Raw genomic sequence first — 22,400 nt, 5'->3', positions numbered from 1 at the left:
TTGTCTTCTCTCTCAATATGTGATGTCCAGGGCAGGTCAGGTCTGCTGAGTCTCGGGATCTCGGGACAGGACTGTCTCCAGCTTCAGACCGGGGCTCCCTAGCTCTCCTGAGTGTGCTGTGCCTTCCTGCGTCTGAGAGATGAACTGGGCCTTCTCTCCGATGGAGCTTTCTTGAGGAGTTTGCTTTGGGTTTGAGGACAGGCATGGACACAGAGCTCAAGTGAGGTACTTTTTCCCTCCAGGATTTTAGCATAGACTCCAGTTGATTTTACTTTTTTTTTTTTCCCCAGAAGTGGGGTCTTGCTGTGTTGCCCAGGCTGGTCCCAAATTCCCAAGCTCAAGTGATCCTCCCACCTCAGCCTCCCAAAGTGCTGGGATTGCAGGTGTGAGTCACTGCACCTAATGATTTTACTTCTCAAATGCATTATTTTCTTCAAAGCCACAGACCATCATTATTTTTAGGATATTGGGACAATAATACCAATGGAATACTCTTTATTTATTTTTTGAGGTGGAGTCTCACTCTTGTCACCCAGGCTGGAGTGCAATGGTGCGATCTCTGCTCACTGCAACCTCCACCTCCTGGGTTCCAGAGATTCTCGTGCCTTAGCCTCCCAAGCAGCTGGGATTACAGGTGCCTGCCGCCACACCTGGCTAATTTTTGTATTTTTAGTAGAGATGGAGTTTTTGCCACTTTGGCCAGGCTGGTCTTTAACTCCTGACCTCAAGTGATCCACCCACCTCGGCCTTCCAAAGTGCTGGGATTACAGGTGTGAGCCACCACACCCAGTCTCAGTTCTTCATCTCTAAAGAGTTCATCCAGGCTGGGCACGTTGACTCATGCGTGTAATCCTAGCACTTTGGGCAGCCAAGGCGGGTGGATCACCTGAAGTCAGGAGTTTGAGAGCAGCCTAGCCAACGTGGTGAAACCTTGTCTCTACTAAAAATACAAAAATTAGCCAGGCACGGTGGCAGGTGCCTGTAATCCCAGCTACTCCAGAGGCTGAGACAGGAGGATTGCTTGAACCCGGGAGGAGGAGTTTGCAGTGAGCCGAGACAGTGCCACTGTACTCCAGCCTGGTTGACAGAGCAAGACTCCATCTCAAAAAAAATAAAGAAATAAATATCTGATAGAAATACCATTTGACCCAGCAATCCCATTAGTGGGTATATACCCGAAGGATTGTAAATCATTCTATTATAAAGACACATGCACATGTATGTGTATGCAGCACTATTCACAAGAGCAAAGACTTGGAACCAGCCCAAATGCCCATCAGTGATAGACTGGATAAAGAAAATGTGGCACATATACACCATGGAATACTATGCAGCCATCAAAAAACGATGAGTTCATGTCCTTTAAAGGGACATGGATGAAACTGGAAACTGTCATTCTCAGCACACTGACACAGGAACAGAAAAGCAAACACCGCAGGTTCTCACTCATAAGTGGGTGTTGAACAATGAGAACACACAGACACAGGGAGGGGAACATCACACACTGGGGCCTGTCAGGCAGTGGGGGAGCTAGAGGAGGGATAGCAGGGGGTGGGGAGATTGGGGAGGGATAGCATTAGAAGAAATACCTAATGTAGGTGACTCGGGGCGGGGGGGAGGCAGCAAACCAAGATGGCATGCTCATACCTGTGTAACAATCCTGCAAGATCTGTACATGTAACCCAGAACTTAAAGTAAAATAAAGAAAAAAGGAAACTAAACAAAACAAAAAAAACGAAAACAAAAGAAACAAACCACCCTGGAAAGTGGTTTGTTCCCAGTAATTTGAAACATTTAAAGAATGGTTAAATGAGCACCTGACACTTACACTACAAACAGGAATAAGACAGCCTGCGTTACACATCATTGCTTTGAGAAGATAAATTTTAATGTCAATTTTCAATCTTTAAAATCTTTAATTTTATTTTGGAAAAAAATCCTCAATCTTAAAATGATCATGGCAAAGAAAACAAAGGATTACAGTCCTTTTGCTTTTTCAAATAACAAACATGGAAATGAATTCTTATGAACGTCAACAGTCAATGCAGTGTGGCATATTAAGAATTGACTTTCATATAATGGCTAAGTTTAGAGAGATTACATTTCATGAGAAAATATTTCACGCATTTTAATGGATTTTCTATTCTGTTTTGGGCAACGGTTGTTTGTGTCTTTTAGCGTATTCTCCTTCCTGTCCACATATGTGGAATCTGCCTATTCCCTTCTCTTCTGAAATAGTTTAAAAGACTCAAAGAGAACGGTGTGGGCTTTGCACATCCTTAGTCTGATAGACATTTCTCTGGCTGTTCACTTAAATAGATATTACCAGCTAATTAAATAAACTACCTCTCTCATCAGCCAGAAATTAAGAAAGGCTTAAAAATTAGCAAACAAAGGCTCTGTTTTGCTGTGGCCTTATGTGCTCACAGTCTTATCTTAAAGAAAAAATATTTTCATTATACAGATTAAAATTAACTTTGGCAAAAATTGAAATGCAGGCAGGGAATTTTTTTGGTTCAACAACAGAAACCAGCAAAAGCAAAGATACAGTAATAATGAAAAATTTCCAGTGTAGAGATGTAAATACAATAATTGACACAGCCAGGGATGATTAATGAATAATAAAATGTTGAGGGATGATCATTTGAATACAGGATATTAATACTTTTAAAAACCATTTTTCCAATTACTTTCATATAAATATATATATATCTGTATAAATAAGGTGTCTCTAAATATATATATCCGTATAAATAAGGTGTCTCTGAATAAATATATATATCCGTATAAATAAGGTGTCTCTAAATAAATATATATATCCGCATAAATAAGGTGTCTCTGAAAGGTACAGATCTGGCGTCACAATCATGGTGATAGACAAATGGTGGAAAAGTCCTGGTATCACGATCATGGTGGCAGACACACGGGACCTTCTCTACCTGCAGATGGGTGAGGTAGCATTGACCCTGCAGTGTTCCCGGAAAAACACTTAGGCTGAATTTAAGCATGAGGACATTTTCAGACAACTTCAGGGTACAGACCATTGAGCCGGACAGCTGACCTGTCCTCTACAAACAAGCCCATGTCCCCACCATCAACGACAACAACAAAAAGGTGAGGAGACACTTTGGGTTCAAAAGAACTAAAGAAATGTAGCTACATTCTCCTTTTACTCTTTTTCAACCCAAAACGTCTCTTCTCCTTTCAGTTGTGTGATTTGTGGTGACATGGGCTGTCTGAAGGAGACAGGTCAGCTGTGCCGCTCACTGTTCTACATTCTGAAGTCGTCTGGAGATTACCTCAGGCTATGAAACTCGGGCTAAGTGTTTTCAGCAAGAACATGGCGTGGTTCATACTCTGCACTGGCAGAGTCCCGTGTGACACGTTGTCTTAGTGTGGGAATATGACCCCTATCCGGGAGACCAGGTGGAGTCCTATCACCGTCATAGTAAGAAACCTACTGTCCATGTCCAAAGTCAAGCGAACATGCTCTTCTGCATATAAAAAAATGGCATATGTGTAAGCCTGGCATGTGTAATAAAACTCAAGATAAGCTGTATATGTTGAATACAATATATCCAGTGAGTACCAGAAGACTTCAGGCTCTTCTGCTTCCACCAGCTCCATGCTGAGCCTAAAAAAGGAGGAAAAACCAAAGAATAAGTCAGGGAAAATAAGACACCGCAGAGCCCCAACTAGATTTCATGGGTAGCACAAGAAAGTGGTTGATAAAGAAAAAACATAGATCTACTAATGACGTAACAAACTATTGCCTTATGCTGGGATGAACAAGAGTAGGGGAGAAAAGAATAAAAGAGACAGAGAGAGAGAGAGAGAGAGAAAGTAAGCTCAGTGAACCATCCAGGTGACACACTGATGAGGGAGTAAAAGGACACTCTGAGTCAGTACCCTCAGGACACACAGCGTACACTGATCATAAAAACAAGTATGGTCAACCCACAGCAGTTAGTAAATGGGAAGGAAACCTAAGTATCTACTGCAATGAAAACCAACAGCAACGTTTGGAGGAATACTTCAGGCTTCATTGAAAAGATGGTATCGATATTGTCAGCCCACTCTGTTTTCCGTGGACCTGGCGTCTCCAGGTGTCAACACAAAATTAGCTGTTCACAGTTGCTCAAAGTTACCTGGGGCACAGTGGGCCTTGGTCTTCTTCCTCTTCTTGGTCCTTTTTAATCTCTGCAATAAATTCAGATAGGGACAAAGTTAGCCATTGCCCTACACCCATAACAGTCCACTCTCTAATCCCTGCACAGGGACCTCAGACTCCTCAGCTTGAGAACAGGATAACATGAGAGAGAGACTTCAGGAGGTCTCAAGGCCAATCATGATAGAGATTCCTTGGTTTGTGTCTCAGAACCAATGGTGAAACGTCCCTATTCTGGTAGACCATTATCCCTTTATCCCAAGTTTGTACAAAAAGTTATGCCAAGTTTGTACAAACAGGAAAGAACCTCACAGACATGCTTGTGAAACAAAACTCATGAGGAACTTGGTAGCTGGCAAGAGACATTTAATTCAGACTGACAGACACCTCATGGGCATGTGCTGCATAGCTTGGTGTGAGTTTGCAACAGCCGCCTTGGGTTTCAACGTCCTGACAGTTGGTCTAGGGTGCCACGGGCATGGACTGAGACTAGAGAGAGAGCAAAGCTCACTGACCCACCCCATGCCCATGCTTCAGACTGGAATCCGGAGTGACTGAAATCTGCACTGATGAATAGGCTCAGCCCACAGTGATGACAACTCTCAGCGCGGCCAGGGGAGCAATGCACAAAGACTATGGGGTCTATCTGGGACACAAAGTGGAGCTTTACCACTTTCACAACAGAGTACTCACTGTCTATGTCATGAGCCAAGTTGACCTGCTGTTCCTCTAATGAGCGCAAGTTGGTCCTGTAAAGCTCATTGAAGGCAAATGTGCCAGGAGGAATTGAGAGAGTCGAATCATCGTCATCCCAGGACTCCTGGGGGGCTTCCTCCTCCACAGACTCCTACAGATTCCTGATGAGCCAGGCAGGACAGGGATGACAGAAGATTAAACCAACACGGATTAGACAACAAAGTCTCCCAGCTGATCTGATGGAAGTCAGAATGGAGTGGTCACAGAAAGCAAAGGCATTTTTCCTTCAAGAGAAAAAAAACTATCACTTCTAAATGCAGGGTAGAGGGTGACTACCCTGGGGACAGAGCACAAATGAGCAGCATGTGCTCAGTGCATGTGCCACAGATGAGCCACTGCAGGCCACCCAGACTCTCCCTGTAAACTCTCATCACGACTTGCAGCACGAGAACTAACACGGGGCTTCAACCACCTCGCGTAAGTTGTGTTGAATTTTACATGCGGCATTCAAGTGGACAGAGCTCTTGAGGCACTTCAGACACCCAGATCTGGTGTATTAAGGGCCTTCTTTTTCCAGTATTTTGATATAATATGTCTATGTTGTGAATTTCTTCTCTTCACAAATCCTAGCAAACACACTCACAACAAATGGGCAGAAAGCAGATATGTGTCTCTCCCTGGGTTTAAACACAGTGGGGAGAACAGGCAAAACCAGGAAATCCCTGTTTGCTGAGTTCACCTGGCTCATCTGATTGCAGGTTCCCATCTTGGGAGGAGTCAGAAATTAAAATCTATACACGTGCCACAAATCACCCACAACACTGTCCTCTCTGCAACACAGCATGGCTGCCATGGGAACCGGAGAGAAAGACAGCAGCTGGTATTCCTTACACTGGGCAGAAAGGAGCCGAGAAGAAAAAAGACTCAGTTATCCCTGTATAATTCAGACGCGGCACTCAGCACATACAAAGAACCACAACAGCTGCCACACCCTGTGTCTAAGTTGGGTTGAATTGAACATATTGTGGCCAAGGGAACACAGGCTTTTGGCCCATGGGAGACGCCAGAGAAGGTGTGCTTCTAGACCTTTTCCATACTTTACCACCCATTACTTGCTCCGGCTTCTTCAGTGTTACCTGGGGGCACGTGATTCCTGGATTTTCTCAGCCTCCGCGACATGAACATCTTCATCCTCATCTTTGTCGTTTTCTGCAAGTACAGATGTGTTTGTTCAGTTATTTCCCATTTCACACTCTGCAGGGACAGTCAGCCCAATGTGCGCAGGGACATGAACATCTGTGTATGGGTCCCTGTTCTACTGAAAGCTCTCATGTTTTCTCTTTAACAAAATGCCCTGGCATGGTTTCCTGATCCACCAGGCAATGCATTTCGGATCAGGAGGCTCACCGTCAAGATGAGGTCAAATGTTGAAAAGACCTTCTGCTCCCACATCACTGGAGGCTTGTGCAGCCTTTCTCTGGACTTTGGCAGCTGTCCCCGCCATCCCGACACAGATCTGATTCCCAGGGACAGGCTTGGCGTCCCGTCACAGCTCATATTTACAACCTATTTCTTTCTCTTAGGAGAGGATAAACAAACTTGTACAATCCTCTGCACATCAGGTGACTTCACAGGCCCTCCAAGTGGCTTCTGCTATGTTATTCAGGGACATTCTCTCCATGGGGAATGCTCCTATCTGAACCACTTCCTACCACCAAATGCCCACACATCAAGTGCTTTCTCCAACACCACACAGCAAGGGGCTTTATCTCATTGTGATAAGCGGTCATAAGTGCTCACACATTTGAATGCTTCAGACACTGCAAGATGTCTGCCTTTGCAGATGGGGAGAGAGAAATGTACCTGCCTTTGCAGATGGAGGCAGAGAAAGTCAGGAAGAAGAAATCAATTGCTCCCTGACAGTTCCTAAGAACACTGCTGAAGATACAGCCTGGGACCTTCATTCTTAGTCCAGAGCTCTTTCCACTCCAACAACTGCCCTCCTGCCACAGCTTCCTTCCTGTCCTTTACAACTGGACAGATGCTGCCTCCTGTTCCAAAGACCACAATCCATCACGGAAGGAGGGACATTTGCAATACGGTGACCTCCAAATCCATGGGTTTCCCATCTGTGTTCTCATTCAGAAAGTCCTAGTCATGTCATGGCCACATATGTTTCGTGGAAGAAAACACCACTGATAAAACCGTCATTGCAGAATTATGGAGGTCTGGAGCCTCTCCTAAGGCCATAAAAGAAATATGCACCAAGACTAATAAAGTTTCCCTTATGCTAGACACAGTAGAATGAAGAACTAACAGGCAGTGTTGGCCGGGCGTGGTGGCTCATGCCTATAATCCCAGCACTGCGGAAGGCCGAGGCGGGTGGATCATGAGGTCAAGAGATCGAGACCATCTTGGTCAACAAGGTGAAACCCCGTCTCTACTAAAAATACAAAAATTAGCTGGGCATGGTGGTGTGCACCTATAGTCCCAGCTACTCGGGAGGCTGAGGCAGGAGAATTGCTTGAACCCAGAAGGCAAAGGTTGCGGTGAGCCGAGATCATGCCATTGCACTCCAGTCTGGGAAACAACAGCAAAACTCCATCTCAAAAAAAAAAAAGAAACTAATAGACAGTGTTTACTCTGTGCCAACAACTGTCCCGGGAGAGTTACAAGAAATAGGCCATCTAATTCAGTGCAGCAATTGACAGAGGTAGGCATTATTATAGTATCCTACGAACAGATGACAAAACTGAGTAACAAACAAAAGAAGCAACTTGGAGGGAGCTCAGGAGACTGGCCCAGGGTCCCTCCTCTATGCACTGCTGCCTTCACAAAGTCATGGGTGCCATCATTCTTCCTCTTTACCAATGAGAGCCTCTGCAAAGACAGCAGGACGTCCCTCTGACCAGAGTAATCTCTGCTCTTGATGATGCCACTTACAGATACCACAGGGTATGTAAGGAGCAGAGTCCTCTTTAAGCTCCCTGTAGCAGGTATAGTGTGCTACCATCGCATGTCCCCCAGAACAGAGCTTTCCCTACTGAGCCTCAGCAGAAACCAGAACCGAATGAAGTTCAGCAGCCTCAGACATTTAGAACAACAGGCTAGATGCTACTTGTCTGCGGGATCTTAGGTGGTACAGAGAGGATTCCTGCGAACATGATTTAGCCTCTTCCTGAGAAAAACAGGTGGTTCTGTGCCTGTGTCAGAAATCAACAGCTGAGACTTTACCCTCAGTCCCACGCCCACCTTACTGCAGATGTGGAAAAGTTGCTACATAACTTTGGCCTCTCTCGTCCACCTTTAACAAAATGTTAAAATACCCATTTATATTTTCCTAGATGTATGGTAAAAATGAAATTAATTCTGATGAACAGAGCCTTTAGTTTCTCACAGGAAACACAGAACATTGTTCAGCACTTTGGTGACGGCTAACCTATGAAACTTACTTTCCGTCTTCAGCCTGCAGCCCGGGTAGTCTAGACTCATAAGTTTATTTTTGCTGTCTCTGTATTTCCGTTCCTCCTCGTGACATCTCCGATCTTCTGTAAACAAATTCAGAAGAGCAGGTCACATTAAGCAAATCGCACTTCACACAAGACCAAATCAGTGTCTAGTTATAGTACAAGGATGAGAAATACTCTCCGTTTCAGAATGTGAAATTCTGAAGGGAATTTCTACTGGTCCCTAGATTAGGTCACCCTAGAAGTAGATGAGCCTGCTTTTCAGATCCATGGGACAAAATCTCCCTTATCTGCTAGATCTTAATCACTTATCCTCTCACCTAAGTCAGCACAAACAATTAAAACTTTGTCTCCAAAATCTTCAAAAATTGCCCTAACTACTTTCCAGAAGCATTGCAGTAATACTGATTTATCTCGTCATATATGATGGTTAGAGAAATTTATAGAGGAGAATGGACTGACGGATGAATTCTAACAAGCTTTACATAGAAAAGAATCTGTGGAGCCAGCACAGTGACTCATGCCTGGAATTGGAGCAATTTAGGAGGCCCAGGAAGGGAGATCACTTGACCTCAGGAAGTCAAGACCAGCCTGGCCAACATGGTGAAAACCCACCTCTACTAAAAATACAAAAACTAGCCGTGTGATGGTGTCCACCGGGGATCCCAGCTTACTAACAGGCCGAGTCATGAATACAAGGGTACTCCCTGCTCTTGATGGTGCCACTTACCGATACCACAGGTTGTGTAAAAAGCAGAGTCCTCTTACAGCGGGTACTGTGTGTTATCACCGTGTTTACCCCAGTGTCCCCAGAACACTGCTTTGCCTACTGGGCCTCAGCAGAAACCGAAACCGAATGGAAGTTCCGCAGCCTCAGACATTCAGAACAACAGACTAGAGGCCACTTGACTGCGGGACAACATTGCAGCAATACTGATTTAATCTCATCATATGTGATGGTCAGCTAATGGTTAGAGAAATTTACAGAAGAGACTGGACCGACGGATCTATTTTTAATAAAATGCTAAGGTACCCATTTATATTTGCCTAGAAGTATGGGAAAAATTCAATAAATTCTGATGAAGAGTGTTCAGTTTCTCAGAGAAAAGACAGAAGATCGTTCAGCACTTTCATGATGATGGTGAACCTATAGAACTTCCTTACCTTCAATCTTCAGCCGGCAGCGTATATAGTAGGCCGCTTGCCTCATAAGAACTTTATTTTTGCTTTCTCTGTATTTCTCTATTTCACGATCTTGTCCTTCTGTAAACAAATTTAGAAGAGCAGCTCACATTGAACACATCACACTTCACACAAGACCAAATCAGTGTCCAGTCACAGCACAAGGACATAAAATATTCTCAGTGTATAAATGTGATATTCTGACTGGAATGTTCTATTGGACCCTAGATTAAGTCACCTGAGAAGTAGGTGAGCCTGCTTTTAAGACCCATAGGACAAAACCTCTCTCATCTGGTAGATATGAATCGTGTGTCCTCTGACCTAAGTCAGTGCAAACAGTTAAAACTTTTCCTCCCCAAACCTTCAAAAATTGCCCTAACTACTTTCCAGAAGGGTTGCTGCAATACTAATTATCTCATCATATATCATGGCCAATGAATGGTTAGAGAAATTTATATAGGAGACCGGACCGACAGATGAATTTAACAACCTTTACTGAAAAAGAATCTGTGGAGCCAGCATGGTGGCTGATATCTGGAATCCAAGCAACTTAGGAGGCCCAGGCACGCAGATCACCTGACCTCAGGAGTTCAAGACCAGCCTGGCCAACGTGGTGAAACCTTGCCTTTACATAAAACACAAAAATTAGCAAGATGTGGTGGTGCCCACCGGGGATCCCAGCTAATTGGCTGGCTGAGGCACCAATACCTCAGTACTCCCTGCTCTTGATGGTGCCACTTACAGAAAGCATAGGTTCTATTAGGAGCAGGGTCCCGTTTAAGCTCCTCACAGTGGGTACTGTTTGGTATCACCATGTTTCCCCCAGGGTACCCAGAACACATCTTTGCCTACTGGACCTTTATCAGAAACCGGAACTGCCCGGAAGTTCAGTAGCCTCAGACATTTAGACCCGCAGACTAGATGCTATTTGTCTGTAAAATCTTACACGGTACAGAGAGGATTCCTGTAAACATGGATTTAGCCTCTTGCTAAGAAAAACAGGTGGTTCTGTGCCTGAGTCAGGAATCAATAGCTATGATTGTAACCCCAGTCCCACAGTCCCATAGTCCCACACCCACCTTACTGCAGATGTGGAAATGTTGCTAAATATTTTGGTGTCTGTCTTCCATTTTAACTAAATGTTAAAAATACCCATTGCTATTTTCTACAAGAATGGGAAGGATGAAATTAATTTTGATGAAGAGAGCGGTTAGTTTCTCGAGACAAGACAGGACATCATTCATAACTTTCGTGGTGGTCAGCCTATAGAACTTACTGCATGTCTTCGGCCGACAGTTCAAGGAGTAGTCCACCTGACTCATAAGAAGTCTATTTTTGCTGCCTCCGATATTCGGTTTATCTTCCTGCTGGGACCAGGATTTCTCAATGCCTTCCGGAATGTTCAACTCAGTGTTTCTTCTGGATGGAGGTCTGCCAGATGTCACCTTGCTGATGTTTCGGGAAGAACACAGATAGCCAGGGACTGGGGAGAAGAAACCCAAACACACGATGCATTAGAAACTGGTGACTTCAAATTGCTTTAATCAGAACTGAGGGATGTCACTGACAGCACTGCCTATTGATTTGAAGACGTTGTTTCCCCACTTTTACTCTTCTCATCTCCACTCTTGATCTCCTTAAAGTCAACTTGTCTTAGCTACTTAGTCACCTTGAAGCCAGGACATAAACACTTCTACCTTTATCTTGCTTATGAGTTCTGCAGGATCTTATATGGTACAGAGAGGATTCCTGTAAACATGATTTAGCTTCTTGCTGAGAAAAACAGGTGGTTCTGTGCCTGTGTCGGGAATCAATAGCTGGGATATTAACCCTAGTCCCACACCCGCCTTACTGCAGACGTGGAAAAGTTGCTAAATGCTTTGGCCTCTGTCTTCCATCTTTAACAAAATGTTAAAATACCCATTGCTATTTTCCTAGAAGTATGGGAAGGATGAAATTAACTCTGAAGAGAGTGTATCAATTCTCAGAAAGAAGACAGAACATTGTTCAGCACTTTTGTGACAGTGAACCTAGAGAACTGACCTTCCGTCTTCAGCCGGCAGCCCAGGTAGTAGGCCACTTGACTCATAAGAAGTTTATTTTTGCTGTCTCTGCCTCTCTGTTCTTCATCGTGATCTTTTCGATCTCCTGTAAACAAATTCAGAAGAGCAGGTCACATTAAGGAAATCACACTTCACACAAAACCAAATCAGTGCCGGGCGTGATGGCTCACGCCTGTAATCCCAGCACTTTGGGAGGCTGAGGCGGGTGGATCACGAGGTCAAGAGATTGAGACCATCTTGGTCAACATGGTGAAACCCCGTCTCTACTAAAAATACAAAAAATTAGCTGGGCATGGTGGCGCGTGCCTGTAATCCCAGCTCAGGAGGCTGAGTCAGGAGAATTGCCTGAACCCAGGAGGTGTAGGTTGCGGTGAGCCGAGGTCGCGCCATTGCACTCCAGCCTGGGTAACAAGAGCGAAACTCCGTCTCAGAGAAAAAACAAAATTCAGTGTTGGGTCATAGCGCAAGGACGTAAAATATTCTCAGTGTAAGAATGTAATATTCTGACAGGAATGTTCTACTGGTCCCTAGATTAAGTCGCCTCAGAAGTAAATGAGCCTGCTTTTCAGATCCGTGAAACAAAATCTCCCTGATCTCACCCATCTTTATCACATATTCTCTGACCTAAGTCAGTGCAAATAATTAAAACTTTTTTTCCCCAAAGTCTTCAAAAATTGCAATAACTGCTTTCCAGAAGCATTGCGGCCATACCGATTTATCTCAGCATATATCATGGTCAATGAATACTTAGAGAAATTTATATAAGACACTGGACCAAGGCATGAATTCTAACAACCTTTACTTAAAAAAGAATCTGTGGAGCCAGCCCGGTGTCTCAAGACTGGAATTCCAGCCTTTTAGGAGGCCCAGAAGGGCAGATCACTTGACCTCAAGATTTCAAGACCAGCCTGGCCAACATGGTGAAACCCCACCTCTACTAAAATTACAAAAATAAGCTGGGTGCTTTGGTGCCCACCAGGGATCCCAGCTAATGGAGAGGCTGAGGCACCAGTAGCAGGGTACTCCCTGCTCTTGATGGTGGGTGCCACTTACAGATACCACAGGTTCTATTAGGAGCAGGGTCCTCCTCGAGCTCCTCACAGGAGGTACTGTGTGCTATCACTGTGTTTCCCCCAGTGTTCCCAGTACACAGCTTTGCTTACTGGGCCTCAGCAGAAACTGGAACCAAATCGAAGTTCAGTAGCCTCAGACACGTAGACCAACAGACTAGATGCTACTTGTCTGCAGGATCTTATATGGTACAGGGAGGATTCCTGTAAACATGATTTAGCCATTTGCTGAAAAAAACAGGTGGTTCTGTGCCTGTGTCAGAGATCAATAGCAGGGATTGTAACCCCAGTCCCACACCCATGTTACGGTAGACGTGGAAAAGTTGCTAGATACTTTGGCCTCTGCCTTCCATCTTAAACAAAACGCTAAAATAACCATTTCTATTTCCTACAAGTATAAGAAGGATGAAATTAATTTTGACAAAGAAAGAGGTTAGGTTCTCAAAACAAGACAGGACATTATTAATCAATTTCGTGGTGGTGAACCTATAGAACTTACTGTAGGTCTTCAGCTGGTAGTTCAGGAAGTAGGCCACCTGACTCAGAAGAAGTCTATTTCTGCTGGCTCTGGAAGTCGGTTTGTTTTCTTCCTGCCAGGAGCAGGATACCTCAACGCCTTCTGCAACGTTCACCTCTGTGTTTTCTCTGGAAGGAGGCTTGCCTGATGCCACTGTGTTGACGTTTGGGGCAGAACACAGATAGCCAGGGACTGGGGAGAAGAAACCCAAACACACGATGTCTTAGAAACTGGTGACGTCAAATTGCTTGAATCGGGACTGAGGGATGTCACTGACAGTACTGCCTATTGATTTGAAGACGTTGTTTCCCCACTTTTACTCTTCTCATGTCCACTCTTGATCTCCTTAAAGTCAACTTGTCTTAGCTACTCAGTCACCTTGAAGCCAGGACATAAACATTTCTACCTTTATCTTGCTTCTACGTTTTGCAGGATCTTATATGCTAGAGAGGATTCCTGTAAACATGATTTACCCTCTTGCTGAGAAAAACAGGTGGTTCTGTGCCTGTGTCAGGAATCAATAGCTGGGATATTAACCCTAGTCCCACACCCGCCTTACTGCAGATGTGGAAAAGCTGCTAAATATTTTGGCCTCTGTCTTCCATCTTTAACAAAATGTTAAAATACCCTTTGCTATTTTCCTACAAGTATGGGAAGGATGAAATTAACTTTGAAGAAGTGAATGTATCATTTCTCATACACAAGACAGTTCATCACTTTCGAGACAGTGAACCCAGAGAACTTACCTTCCGTCTTCAGCCGGCAGCCCAGGTAGTAGGCCACTTGACTCATAAGAAGTTTATTTTTGCTGTCTCTGCATTTCTGTTCTTCATTGTGATCTTTTCTATCTCCTGTAAACAAATTCAGAAGAGCAGGTCACATTAAGCAAATCACACTTCACCCAAGACCAAATCAGTGTTCGGTCATAGCACAAGGATGTAAAATATTCTCAGTGTAAGAATGTGATATTCTGATGAAAATGTTCTAACAGGCCCTAGGTTAAATCACCTGAGAAGTAGATGAGCCTGCTTTTCAGATCCATGGGACAAAGTCTCCCTCATCTGGTAGATCTTAATCACATATCCTCTGACCTAAGTCAGTGCAAATAATTAAAACTTTGTCCCCAAAATCTTCAAAAATCGCCCTAACAACTTTCCAGAAGCATTGCTGCAATACTGATTTATATCATCACATATCATGCTCAATGAATGGTTAGGGAAATTTATAATAGGAGACAGGACCAAGGGATGAATTCTAACAACCTTTACTTAAAAATAATCTGTGGAGGCAGCCCGGTGTCTCCTGCCTGGAATTCCAGCATTTTAGGAGGCCCAGACGGGCACATCACTTGACCTCAGGAGTTGAAGACCAGCCTGGCCAACATGGTGAAACACCGCCTCTGCTAAAAACACAAAAATTAGCCAGGTGCTTTGGTGCCCACCAGGGATCCCAGCTCATTGGGAGGCTGAGGCACCAGTACCAGGGTACTCCCTGTTCTTGATGGTGCCACTTACAGATACTACAGGTTCTATTAGGAGCAGGGTCCTCTTCAAGCTCCTCACAAGAGGTACCATGTGCTATCACTGCATTCCCCTGGTGCCCCAGAACACACCTTTGCCTACTGGGGCTCAGCAGAAACCAGAACCAAGTAGAAGTTCACTAGCCTCAGACATTTAGACCAACAGACTAGATGCTACTGGTCTGCAGAATCTTATACAGTAGAGAGGATTCCTGTAAACATGATTTCACCCTTTGCTGAGAAAAACAGGTGGTTCTGTACCTGTGTAAGAAATCAATAGCTGGGATTTTTTTTTTTTTTAAGATGGAGTTTCGCTCTTGTTACCCAGGCTGGAGTGCAATGGCACAAACTCGGCTCACCGCAACCTCCATCTCCTGGGTTCAAGCAATTCTCCTGCCTCAGCCTCCTGAGTAGCTGGGACTACAGGCGCACGCCACTATACCCGGCTAAGTATTTTAAGTAGAGACGGTGTTTCACCTTGTTGACCAGGATGGTCTCGATCTCTTGACCTTGTGATCCACCTGCCTCCGCCTCCCAAAGTGCTGGGATTATACACATGAGCCACTGCGCCCGGCCAATTGCTAGCATTTTAATCCCAGTCCCACACCCACCTTATTGCAGACATGGAAAAGTTGCTAAATACTTTGGCCTCTGCCTTACATCTTTAACAAAATGGTAAAATACTCATTTCTATTTTCGGCAAGGATGAAGAGGATGAAACTAATTTTGATTAAGAAAGTGGTTAGGTTCTCAAAACAAGACAGGACATTATTCATCACTTTCGTGGTGGTGAACCTGTAGAACTTACTGTAGGTCTTCAGCTGGTAGTTCAGGAAGTAGGCCACCTGACTCAGAAGAAGTCTATTTCTGCTGGCTCTGAAAGTCAGTTTGTTTTCTTCCTGTTGGGAGCAGGATTTCTCAATGCCTTCCGCAACGTTCACCTCTGTGTTTTCTCTGGAAGGAGGCTTGCCAGATGCCGCTGTGCTGACGTTTGGGGCAGAACACAGATAGCCAGGGACTGGGGAGAAGAAACCCAAACACACGATGCGTTAGAAACTGGTGACATCAAATTGGTTTAATCGGAACTGAGGGATGTCACTGACAGCACTGCCTATCGATTTGAAGATGTTGTTTCCCCGCTTTTACTCTTCTCATCTCCACTCTTGGTCTCCTTAAATTCAACTTGTCTTAGCTAGTCAGTCACCTTGAAACTATGAAATAAACTCTTCTACCTTTATCTTGCTTATAAGTTTTCCAGAATCTTATATGGTAGAGAGGATTCCTGTAAACATGATTTGGCTTCTTGCTGAGAAAAACAGGTGGTTCTGTCCCTGTATCGGGAATCAATAGCTGGGATATTAATACTAGTCCCACACCCGCCTTACTGCAGACGTGGAAAAGTTGCTAATTGCTTTGGCCTCTGTCTTCCATCATTAACAAAATGTTAGAATACCCATTGCTACATTCCTGGAAGTACGGGCATGATGAAATGAACTTTCAAGAAGACAGTGTATTGTTTCTTAGAGACAAAACAGGACACTTCATCACTTTCATGATGGTGAACCTAGAGAACTTACCTTCCGTCTTCAGTCGGCAGCCCAGGTAGTAGGCCACTTGACTCATAAGAAGTTTATTTTTGCTGTCTCTGCATTTCTGTTCTTCATCGTGATCTTTTCGATCTCCTGTAAACAAATTTAGAAGAGCAGGTCTCATTAAGCAAATCACACTTCACACAAGACCAAATCAGTGCCCACTCATAGCACAAGGATGTAAAATATTCTCAGTGTAAGAATGTGGTATTCTGACAGGAGTGTCTAACGGGCCCTAGACTAAGTTGCCCTAGAAGTAGATGAGCCTGCTTTTGATCCATGGGATAAAATCTCCCTCATCCAGTAGACCTTAATCAGGCAAAAAATTAAAACTTTTTCCCCAAAAATCTTACAAAAATTGCCCTGGATACTTTCCAGAAGCATTGCTGTAATATTGATTTATCTCATCATATATCATGGTCAATGAATGGTTAGAGAAATTTATACAGGAGACTGGACCGAGAGATGAATTCTAACAACCTTTACTGAAAAAAGGATCTGTGGAGACACCATGGTGGCTCAAGCCTGGAATCCCAGCAATTTAGGAGGCCCAGGAGGGTGGATCCCTTGACCTCAGGAGTTCAAGACCAGCCTGGCCAACAAGGTGAAACCCTGCCTCTACTGAAAATACAAAAGTTAGTCAAGTGTGGTGGTTCCCACCGGGGATCCCAGCTGATTGGGAGGTTGCCGCACCAGTACCAGGTTATTCCCTGCTCTTGATGGACCCACTTACAGATAACACAGGTTCTATTAGGAGCAGGGTCCCCCTTAAGTTCCCGACAGCTGGTACTGTGTGCCATCACCGTGTTTCCCCCAGTGTCCCCAGAACACAGCTTTGCCTACTGGGCCTCAGCAGAAACCAGAACTGAATGGAAGTTCAGTAGCCTCAGACATTTAGACCAACAGACTAGATGCTACTTGTCTGCAGGATCTTATATGGTACAGAGAGGATTCCTGTGAACCTGGATTTAGCCACTTGCTGAGAAAAACAGGTGGTTCTATGCCTGTGTCAGATCAATAGCTAAGATTGTAACCCCAGTCCCACACCCACCTTACTGCAGAGGTGGAAAAGTTGCTAAATACTTTGGCCTCTGTCTTCCATCTTTAACAAAATGTTAAAATACCCATTTCTATTTTCTGCAAGTATGGGAAGGATGAAATTAATTTTGATGAAGAAACCGGTTAGTTTCTCAAGACAACACAGGACATCACTCATCACTTTCGTGGTGGTGAACCTATAGGACTTACTGTAGGTCTTCAGCTGGTAGTTCAGGAAGTAGGCCACCTGACTCAGAAGAAGTCTATTTTTGCTGGCTCCGATATTTGGTTTGGTCTCTTCCCCCTGGGAGTAGGAATTCTCGATGGTATCTGGAAAGTTTGCCTCTGTGGTCTTCCTGGAGCACGTCCTGCGAGATGCTATCATGCTGACGTTTGGGGCACCACAGGTAGGGCCAGGGACTGGGAGAAGAAATGCAAACACATGATGGGTTAAAAACTGGAAATCAAATAGATTTCATCAGGACTGGGGGATGTCAGGAACTCAAATTCTTAACTTACTGTTGAGAAAAACTCGATCCCTCCTCACAGCACTTTAGCTAAGGTCCTTAACTGCAAAAACAAGGTTGAAAATGTCTGAGCTGAGAACTGAAGGCGCTGCCTGTAGCTCAGACTCTGACAAGAGTGAGAGAGATAGCGGCCAGTGTCCCAGGTAACCGTCTGCTGTTGCAATAACAGAATTAAAAGCTGGCCGTGTCATGGAATCTTAGGAGCCCTTCATTCCAACTGCCCAGGGTTTGCTAAAACACAGGCCTCCTGGTCTCACCAGAGGTCACAACAGATGGGGACCATTACTCTATAAGTCACTTTCAGTATTTGTGTACCGTTGTGACAATGCCACAGTGCCATCTCATTCCCAATACATCTAAGCATGTGCCTCATTTTTCATCTCTTATGTGTATAAAATCATCAAGGCAGAAACAGTTTCCCAACACGTGATACTTCCTTAATGCTAGTCATGAAGTCAGTCATGTTAAACATGTGAGTCCTTCTCACATGTTAAAACAGAATTTAAGGCTTTTCCACAAGTTTAAGATATCAATCTATTACACTGCCATGATATCCTCTGAGTCTTCTGCAGTTTTTTCTGTATCCACTAGAAAGTCAATGAGTAACTCATTTCTTAAAAATATTTTCTTTCCTGGCTCAATATTCTTCTTGCTGCATCCCATGGTTATGCTGATTTACTTTTCTTACTGGCATGTGCCAGTACACTAATGTTTGTGGCAGTAGAGGCTTTTCATTACAATCAAGACCACTGTGACATACCTATGTCCAAAGCTTCCTCTAAAAAACAGCCTTAAATTCTGTTTTTTAATGTCACTGAACACTACATCTCATACTTGTCACTTATAGATGTCATTCTAGTCTCAGAAGAGCTCTTTTCAAGGTGTCGCATCATTGAAACCTTTTCTATAGAGATCTCCTGAAAGCATGTGTGACCATCTATCTTGGGAAGTCTTGGAAACCTGGTATGACTTTGTTGTTTTCATTTCATTTTTTCCATATATTGAAAATAACAGGGCCATGAGCGGTTCTTACGAAAACACTGTTTGACAGATATTTTTCTGAGTTGGTCTAACACCACTGATGTGTGGGTGCATCCCACTAACCAAACATGGCAAGATCAAGGTGATGGTCAGGGGTGGTTGGTGGTCCTCAGTGTTGCTGTGCAACGGAAAGTGAATTTGAGATGAGAGGAACGAGTAGGGAAGAGTGATCCCCTGAACCACCCCCTCACTTTCTCAGCCGTCATCTCCACCTCGGTTTTCTGAGCCTGGGATTTGGAAGACTGTTCTGTAGCCCAAGTCTCCTATGTTTGGCTGCTGGGCTTGCCTGAGTTGAGGGTGCAATGGGTGTGACCCTGGGCTGCCCAGCATTCATGTGGATGTCAAGGAAGAAGGACTGCCTCAATCCCATTGGAAAGCGTGCCTCTCTGCAGCCCCCACCATCCTCCAACTACCTATAGGGATACTGTGTGGAAATATATCAAAGGCTTTATGTAAATGTATGTTCTGGTGTCTGCGAGGCCTGACATTCTGTGGCAGAATGAAAATCTGTCACGTTCCTTCATTTTAAAACTGATGAAGCTGCAGGTTCACAGTTATGTGGCTTATTTGCAAGGTCACACAGAGATGAGTTTTGAGCACTGCTAATAAAAGCAATCACAACAATTATTCCACAGTTATTCATGGGATCCCTGTCATTCAGTAAATATTCATATCATCATCCAGTAATTGTTTGTTGACCAATTTGTATCAGGCATTTTGCTCAAAACTGTGCACATATTTGGACAGCATATCTTCATCATATGCTTCAAAGTAATGCTGTTATCCTAAGAGTCAGGTAAGAAACCTGAGAAGAGGGTTAGCAAATCATGAATTTGGCCATATTTCCATTGTTTAGTGTCTGTGATCCTGGATGAATAACCAGAATGAGTCACAGGAAAAGTATTCATTCCTGTATCATTTTCCAGGACAGAGGTGTGCCCTCCTAGAGTATTGGGCCCAGAATTCATTAGTGTCTGCAACCTTGCTTTAACAGCATGGGAAATATCCTCTGTTACCTGGCATTTCCCTGGAACTTTGGAATATACAAGAGAACTATGAGACTTGGTCTTCCCTTGACTATATTTAATTCTCTCTTCTAAGGTACACCTATGATTTTCACTAAGAATTTTGCTTTTCTTCCTTCCTTTTTTTGAGACAGTCTTGCTCTGTCACCAGGCTGAAATGCAGTGGTACAATCTCAGTTCACTGCAACCTCTGCATCCTGGGTTCAAGTGATTCTCCTGCCTCAGTCTCCCAAGTAGCTGGGACTACAGGCACGTGCCACCATGCCTGGCTAAGTTTTGTGTTTTTAGCAGAAACAGGGTTTCAGCATGTTGGCCAAGATGGTCTTGACATCCTGACATCGTGATCCACCTGTCTCGGCCTCCCAAAGTGCTGGGACTGCTGGCATGAGCCACTGCACCTGGTCAACTTTTGCCTTTTTATAACCACAATGTATGTTTTATGAAGAAGATTTTACTGATACCTCCATTAAGAAAGAATAACTATGAGCTATGGTTTAGGTTTTATGCCCTGGACTATTTTTATGATTTATTTTGAGATTAAATTCTCATGTAAATACAAAAATGCTTATTACTTATGAAAGCAAATGCCTTTTTTGTTTGATTTTTTTCTTTTTTTGAGACAGTTTCACTGTTGTCACCCAGACTGGAGTGCAATAGCACGATCTCGGCTCACCGCAACCTCTGCCTCCTGGGTTCAAGCAATTCTCCTGCCTCAGCCTCCCGAGTAGCTGAAACTACAGGCGAGCACCACCATGCACAGCTAATTTTTGTATTTTTAGTAGAGACGGGGATTCACCTTGTTGACCAGGATGGTCTCGATCTCTTGACCTCGTGATCCACCCGCCTCGGCCTCCCAAAGTGCTGGGATTCTAGGCGTGAGCCACCGCGCCTGGCTTGGTTTGTTTTTGATGCTGAAACACAAACTGTTGACTTTATCTTTGTCCGCATCAGTGCTGCTCATTGTCTCCCAGTATGACCTGGCCATGCCCCGGCACTTACCCTCATCTTGCTCAACCATCTCCATGCACAGTCCAATTCCATCAGTGATTCAGACTCCTCCCAAGGCTACCTGAAATGGGTACAGGTAGCAGGATATCAGACACATTCCAGGCACAAAAGTAACCCATACCCTAAGGCAGGTGGTTGTGTTCCCACTTCCCTGAAGTTGGCAGTGATGTCCTAGGACGGGAAGAAATACTTTCCCTTGTTAGGGCTCTATTCTTCATGTAGCAGGGCCTCTGATTTAGTGCACACAACTGTCCTGAATGTGAGTGAACTTGCTAAATTTCTGATTTCTCACTAGGTGGCTAGAATACATTTGTAAGACTTCCTTACTTACCCATGTCTGCTGAAGTCTGGAATCTTATCAGCATGATTTCTTTTCTTGTAAGGGGCACCTTAGGGAAGATTGGCCCCATTGCCATGCAAAGAGAGGTAAAGTGAATTTCTACTCAAAGAAACCTTGAATTTGAAACTAGGTCTTCCACTGTTTCGAAGCTGGACTGTAGGTCCAAACGTGTACATATTTAGACATAATATCCTTATCAGAATCCTCAGGCATGTGTCCTCAAGGGCTTGTGTGTCCGCTGTACTCAGCATAAAGTTATTTCTCATTATGGCAAGTTATAATTAATTTGCCAGAATTTCATTCATTATCAAGATAAAGTTATTTATCATCATGGCAAGAACAAATTTAGAAGACTTATTAAATTTACTTCTTTGTTTGCCCAGCTGGAAACAGTCAATAGCTACTGATATCATCAGTGTCTTCTGAAAACCTTGGCTGTGTTAACTGCTTTGACTCAACATGGAGCAGAGGTATTGGTGCACTGTACCTCAGGATGCTGAAATATGGCTGAAGTCCAGCATCACTGGCCCAGGCCATACACTGAGGTCATCTCATGCAGCATCGGCCACTGGTTCCAATGAACCCACCATGACTACACTTCTCATCAATCACCAGTCACTAGACTGAGAATTGTGTGAAAGCTGGGATCCTATTTTACTCACCTCTGTGGTCATGGTTCTCAGCTAAGGGCCCAGCACAGAGGGGTCTCTCAGCAGTGTTCATCCATGACTGAATAAAATTGATTACAAACCTCTGACCCTTTCGCCTAAATTTCTGTCCCCAGTGTCTTCTAAGGATTCTCTTTCTCAGAATGCTGCAAATCCCCTTCTCTAGAGAGGTGCCTGCCCTACACATTACAACTGATACCACAAAAATCGAGTTGTGTTTAAGAAAGAGTTAAGTTGGTTTTCTAATGGGAAAATATACACAGCAAAATTGACCTTTTATACCATTCTAAGTGTACTCACAATTAATATACTCACAATGCAGCCGTCACCACTATTCATTTTCAGAACTATTTCACCATTGCAAACAAAAACTTTGTACCCATTAAACAACTATCCCCATTCCTGGCTCCCCCTAGTCCCTGGTAACCTCTGTTCTACTTTCTGTCTATGAATTTGCCTATCTTAGGTCCTCATGTTAGTGG

At 44.0% G+C, this 22,400-nt stretch overlaps 1 protein-coding gene across 1 annotated transcript; it reads right to left on the bottom strand.

Moving 5' to 3' along the window:
* Positions 1-4,861: 4,861 nt before the first annotated feature.
* On the bottom strand, positions 4,862-17,985 carry LOC128930831 (uncharacterized). Its single transcript, XM_054251708.2, has 12 exons — positions 17,829-17,985; positions 17,520-17,729; positions 16,260-16,364; positions 15,491-15,700; positions 13,910-14,014; positions 13,146-13,355; positions 11,557-11,661; positions 10,790-10,996; positions 9,496-9,594; positions 8,317-8,412; positions 6,001-6,073; positions 4,862-5,025 (listed from the first exon to the last, which is right to left on the bottom strand). Exons 2-12 carry the CDS (start codon positions 17,692-17,694, stop codon positions 5,016-5,018), a joined length of 1,395 nt encoding a protein of 464 aa, XP_054107683.2. The 5' UTR covers positions 17,695-17,729; positions 17,829-17,985; the 3' UTR covers positions 4,862-5,015.
* Positions 17,986-22,400: the final 4,415 nt, after the last annotated feature.

The sequence above is a fragment of the Callithrix jacchus genome, chromosome 8 (genome assembly GCF_049354715.1).
Source record: "Callithrix jacchus isolate 240 chromosome 8, calJac240_pri, whole genome shotgun sequence".
In the NCBI taxonomy this organism is placed as follows: Eukaryota; Metazoa; Chordata; class Mammalia; order Primates; family Cebidae; genus Callithrix; species Callithrix jacchus.
The sequence above is the reverse complement of the archived record's forward strand: the minus strand, read 5'-3'. Positions and strand labels throughout refer to the sequence as shown.

Excerpts from the sequence above, each read along its gene's own strand:
- LOC128930831 (XM_054251708.2), bottom strand. The coding sequence starts at position 17,694 with ATGATAGCATCTCGCAGGACGTGCTCCAGGAAGACCACAGAGGCAAAC. Across the intron at positions 10,997-11,556 it reads CTGCCGGCTGAAGACGGAAG|TCCCTGGCTATCTGTGTTCT; the intron begins GTCAGTTCTCTA and ends TCTTCTCCCCAG. Across the intron at positions 8,413-9,495 it reads CTGCCGGCTGAAGATTGAAG|AAGATCGGAGATGTCACGAG; the intron begins GTAAGGAAGTTC and ends ATTTGTTTACAG.